The sequence below is a fragment of the Phialemonium atrogriseum genome (assembly GCF_030411735.1).
Source record: "Phialemonium atrogriseum strain 8032-3 unplaced genomic scaffold QBC33scaffold_1, whole genome shotgun sequence".
Lineage (NCBI taxonomy): Eukaryota > Fungi > Ascomycota > Sordariomycetes > Cephalothecales > Cephalothecaceae > Phialemonium > Phialemonium atrogriseum.
The window spans coordinates 1381629-1386860 of NW_026848138.1; the positions used below are offsets into that span (position 1 = coordinate 1381629).

The 5232-nt window shown below is 52.8% G+C and overlaps 1 protein-coding gene across 1 annotated transcript; it reads left to right on the forward strand.

Annotated features, from left to right (window-relative positions):
* The first annotated feature begins 1830 nt into the window (after positions 1-1830).
* Positions 1831-4338, forward strand: QBC33DRAFT_16650 (histidine phosphatase superfamily). Its single transcript, XM_060422279.1, has 3 exons — positions 1831-2356; positions 2418-3078; positions 3141-4338. Exons 1-3 carry the CDS (start codon positions 2097-2099, stop codon positions 4212-4214), a joined length of 1995 nt encoding a protein of 664 aa, XP_060288780.1. The 5' UTR covers positions 1831-2096; the 3' UTR covers positions 4215-4338.
* Positions 4339-5232: the final 894 nt, after the last annotated feature.

A 5232-nucleotide genomic window follows, 5' to 3' on the forward strand; every position in this document is an offset into this window, starting at 1 on the left:
ACCACTACAACACCACTACAACACCACTACAACACCACTACAACACCACTACAACACCACTACAACACCACTACAACACCACTACAACACCACTACAACACCACTACGGCCACCTGTTGGAGGATGACCGATGTTGCCCAGCGGGTTTGCTCTTTTCTATGGGCTACCTAGCGTGGAACCTTCGACTACCTAGGTAGGTATAGCTCCACGCCGGAGTGCCGGAACATGTGGGCGACACGCCACATAACTAGGTAGGTACGTGGGTCGGTATATTGAGGTAGGTACCTACAGGAGGTGTGTTTAACTTTAACCGCACTCTTGTCTCGCCAGTAGCCAATGACTGATCGCACAGACAATTCACACCCCATGATGACAGGCTGGCGAGCTGGTTCATGCAGTGTAACTCCATCAGACTATCCAATGTGGGGGTCCAGCCTCCTCGGCGGGGCTTGGGGCGACTTTCAAAAGTACAGGTTCCGCGATATCGGATTGAACCTAACTCACAGGTAAGAGCTTCTGCTGGCCCATACGCCGGGCCGTGGCTGCTCGAAGGGCACCCAATGGTCGACATATTGGAGCAGGAGCTGAATGGGCGGAAGGCGGAAGGCGGAGATGCTGGTTTTTCGTAAACCAGGCCGCCCGACAGCCGGGGACACCGCCTGGCCCGTCGGCGCCGGATATCCGATGACGGAGACGAGACAGCCCGAGTGGGGAATGGAAGGGAGCTGAAGAAGGGCCGCTCCGTTGGAGCTGCTTCTTTCGTGGAAAGAAATACACGGCCCTAGAGGGCAACTCGAATATTGAGGCGGAGAGTTGGGAGGTACCCTCACCTTCGTACGCACCTTATGCCGTAGGTAGGTTTGTCCCTTTTTTGTGTTTTCAATCTTCTTACTTTTACTTTGTCTTATTTCAGGTCCTACCCACACCCACTGTAGCCCCGAATGCAGGACAAGAGACGGGATCCACAAGGAGGTAACTCGGTCAAAATACGTACTTTGTAAATCTCTTCCATCTTAGACGGGAACTGGGAAGTGCCCAGATATGGCAGAATTTCTATGACTCTTTAAACCACGTAAGTAATGTCATGACGGACCCTCCATCCAACCTCACTCACACCCAAAATGGGCTGGCGCCCCAACTGTCCTGCAAAGCCTAAACTACGCATAAGTAGCGGCTGCGACAGAGAGGGATTCAGGAACTTAAACCTTGCAAAATAAAAATATATCCAACCTGGAACCCTCACCTTCCAAGTTCAAACCATCGAGAGCATTGTGACTCACTAGCATCACCGGAGAAAGGTTCAAGCCATTGAAAAAGGTTTGTATAATTCCCGAATGCCTCTTTTTACAACTTGCCTCCGAGCTTGTTCAACGATGGCTCAATCTATAAGAATCCCCTTCGCATAGCCAAGTTGGATTTATCGTTCGCCTGAATTATCCCAGCAAGCCACTTTACACCTACGCCTGCACCAGCACCAGAGCTGACGACTAGGTACCTACACAGACAGTTATTCAGCCTCCTAACCGATCTCCGACCCAACGCAGCCTCGATACAAGCAGCCATCTACTTGTTTACTCTCCACAGAGCAATCCCGATATTTCGACAACCTCACTCCTAAGTTTTGACAGAATCAGCACCTTTTTATTGGGCGACGACACATTAGGGTCGACTCGCTCGGTCTGTTGCTTGTCCGCCCTGCAGCTCCACCTGCCATTCCCACTTGCGGCTGCCAAGTAAGCTTGTGGGCAGGGGTCTGATTGCGTGGCTTTGATTGGCTGCCCCCAAATCTTCCATCAGCGGGGGGAAACTTGGAAAGCGATCGCCAACATCATCCGCCTGAACCCTGTCATCTCTCTCTCTCTCACCACATGACTCTTGTTGCTGCAAGCCCGAGGTCAGGCGAATTCAAAGGTTAATTTCGACCTCTTTCTTGACATCAAACTCCCTTACTTCCCATCTTTTCCATCTTTTGTTGTCACATCCTTCGATTCGCGCGCCGCGCGCCTTTCAGCATCACGGCTAACTCCACGCTCCTCGGAGAAGACCTCGGTCGCAAGCAGTGGCAATCGCAGGCCAGCGACCTCGCAAAGCTGGCAATGAATAGCCATCTTGCGGCATCAGCATCAGCATCAGAATCCTCGTCACCGCCCATCCAGGCCAATGGAGAGAAATCGTCCGCCACCGCCAGGCATCAGGACGGGCTCCTTCCCCCCCCCGCCATGCCTCATGCTGCCCTCGCACATGCCCTGAAGTCGCTTGACAGTGCCGAAGCCGCCGCCCTCCTGCGAAATAGGCCAACCTACGACTCTCCATATTCCAGAAGCATTCCGTCAACTGCACCTGGGTCGCCGCGAATGTGAGCAGGAAACCAACCCCGTTCTATCGTCCTTGCCCGCCCTGCTAACTGGTTTTGATAGCCCCCCGGTCAGGCAAAACTCGGGCAGCCATACTCCGCGCGTTCGACCACATGCCACAACCTTGAATATTCCGGGCATGACTCGATCGAGAGTATCTCCCGATGGGCGAATCGCTGAAAGAGATGTAGCCGCGAAGCTAGTTATCATCATGGTTGGCCTGCCCGCTCGGGGCAAGTCGTATATCACCAAGAAAATCCAGCGCTATCTCTCCTGGCAGCAGCACAACAGCCGGATATTCAATGTTGGGAATCGGAGGCGCATCGCCGCCGGCGTCACCGTCCACCGTTCGCCCGCGGATGCACCGGCAGAATCCGACATCCCAATGCAAGCAGCGGCCATCCTCCTGAATGGCGTTAGTGCTCCCAAAGTCGAGGAGCCCACCGACCTGAACCTGAATACTCCAGAGCCGCCCGAAAAGATTGATCAGTCGGCCAAGTTCTTCGACCCAAATAACGAATCGGCGTCGAAACTCAGAGAGCAAGTGGCTCTGGATACTCTGGACGAGCTCCTCGACTACCTGCTTCACCAGAACGGTTCCGTTGGCATTCTGGATGCCACAAATAGCACCGTTCACCGGCGTAATCTCCTTGTCAAGCATATCAGAGACCGGGAGCCTAAGCTCGGCATTTTGTTCATTGAGAGTATCTGCCATGATAAGGACGTATGTGCTCAACATTGAATCGCGCCTTGATCGGACTCACTCTAACAGTGCTTGGTATCTAGCTCCTCGAGGCGAACATACGCTTGAAGCTCTCGGGTCCTGATTATAAGGACAAAGACCCTGTCAAGTCTCTCGAGGACTTCAAGCAGCGAGTCGAAGCTTACGAGAGCGCGTACGAGCCTCTTGGGAAGTATGAGGAAGAGCATGACTTGCAGTATATACAGGTAAGATGTTGTCTCAGTGAAGGAAAATCAGGCCCTTTGCTTAGGCCTAATCAGATGATCGACGTGGGACGCAAAATCATCCATCACAGGCTCAAGGGATTCCTGAGTGATGGCATCGCCTCCTACCTGACGACCTTCAACCTGTCGCCGAGACAGATCTGGATCACGAGACACGGACAAAGCGTGGATAACCAGCTCCAGAAGCTCGGCGGTAATTCCGAGCTGACTGAGCGCGGTCACTACTATGGACTCGCCCTCTACCGGTTCATAACGCAGAAGCGGAAGGAGTGGCTGATCAGCCAGAATGACAAAATTGCCCAGTCGTCATTCCCCCCACAGCCGGGCGACCACACGCCTCCATATCCCGAGCACAACAAGGAGCTCGAGGAGAAGAATTTCTGCGTTTGGACGTCGATGCTCAAGCGTAGCATCGAGACAGCGGAATACTTCGACGCGGATGATGATTATGATGTCAAGGCTTGGGAGATGCTCAACGAGCTGAATGCGGGCATCTTCGAGGGCATGACGTATGAGGAGATTGCCAGATTATATCCCGACGAGTATGGCAAGCGATCTGGAGATAAGCTCTCGTACATCTATCCCGGGGTCGGCGGAGAAGGCTATCTCCAAGTCATTAGTCGTCTCCGTGACATGGTGCGTGAGATCGAGCGAATCACCGACCATGTCCTCATCATCAGCCATCGCTCTGTGTGCAGAGTTCTCATGGCATACTTTATGGACCTTACAAGAGAGGATACGGCCGAACTCGACGTCCCACTCGGCATGGTCTTTGCTATAGAGCCCAAGCCCTATGGTATCGACTTCCACGCTTACAAGTACAACGAAGAACAAGGCTCGTTCGACGAACTGCCCGACTACAAGCCCCAGAGGACTGTGGACAGGAACAACTAGAAACAACCCTGGTCTTGATTTCCACCTCTCCTTCCTCCTCCTTCGCGGGCTCTCTCTCCACCTCCCCCTTTCCGAATACTCCTTTCGGAGCTCTCTACCACCCCGCTCCTCCTCCCTCCTCGCTACCTCCTCCCCTTACCCCGTCCTCTGTCTTTTCAAAAAGAAGAAGAAAAAACAACCTCTTTGTACCATAACCGACATGTACCACCTTGCTTTGTTTTCTTCGGCGTCACGGTTACTGGTAATTGATGGTGTTAACACTGGCTTATTATGTTTCTGCCACGACATGCACAAATGGCCAGGAAGGCAATCTGGCATACGAGTCGATGTTGGCAATGATAGACGTCAGGCCTTCGGATAGAGCGGGGTCGGCGTCCTCTTTGCGTTCTGTATGGTGTCATGGGAGAGGTTACTCATGTTTTTGTTTATAATCTTTCCCTCACACGAAGAAGGCTTGCTTAACCCTCTGTGCTGCGCTGTTGTGGTTGGCGTTCATTGCTGCTGTTCCTTGCTGGATTGTGTTCCCCCATTATTTTTTAGCGGTGAGGGGAGGGAGACATGGCATCTGTCTCCTGGTAGCTTGTCACTCGCACTTTTAGAAGCTCGAGATGCCTTTCTAGATTACTAGATTATGCCGTCCAATGATAATGAAAGGTATCCTACTGAGCTCGGGGGACTACAAATTGTGAACATGACCTCATCTCGTTCCGAGGGTAGTTGGAGAGATGGGCAGTTGTCTCCCCACCTGCCGATTTCTCTGGCATCTGATACACCCCGAGAGGTTCCTAGTGGAGATAAAGAAAAGACTTGGGGAAGTCAGGCGGGTGGTGAAGGGCAATTTCGGACACCGGAGTTCATTCGAGCTGCACCGCCGTCTACCCTCATAGCATAGCCCCAGGTCCATGGAAGGACACAGACAGAGAACAAGGGTCCGCTGTTGCTTCCACCCATGGCTTCGAGACCGTCCACAATGCTAATCCTTGGTAGGGACTGCGTGGTATTATCACTTCCTGCCAAG

Excerpts from the sequence above, each read along its gene's own strand:
- QBC33DRAFT_16650 (XM_060422279.1), top strand. The coding sequence starts at position 2,097 with ATGAATAGCCATCTTGCGGCATCAGCATCAGCATCAGAATCCTCGTCA. Across the intron at positions 2,357-2,417 it reads GCACCTGGGTCGCCGCGAAT|CCCCCCGGTCAGGCAAAACT; the intron begins GTGAGCAGGAAA and ends TGGTTTTGATAG. Across the intron at positions 3,079-3,140 it reads GTATCTGCCATGATAAGGAC|CTCCTCGAGGCGAACATACG; the intron begins GTATGTGCTCAA and ends CTTGGTATCTAG.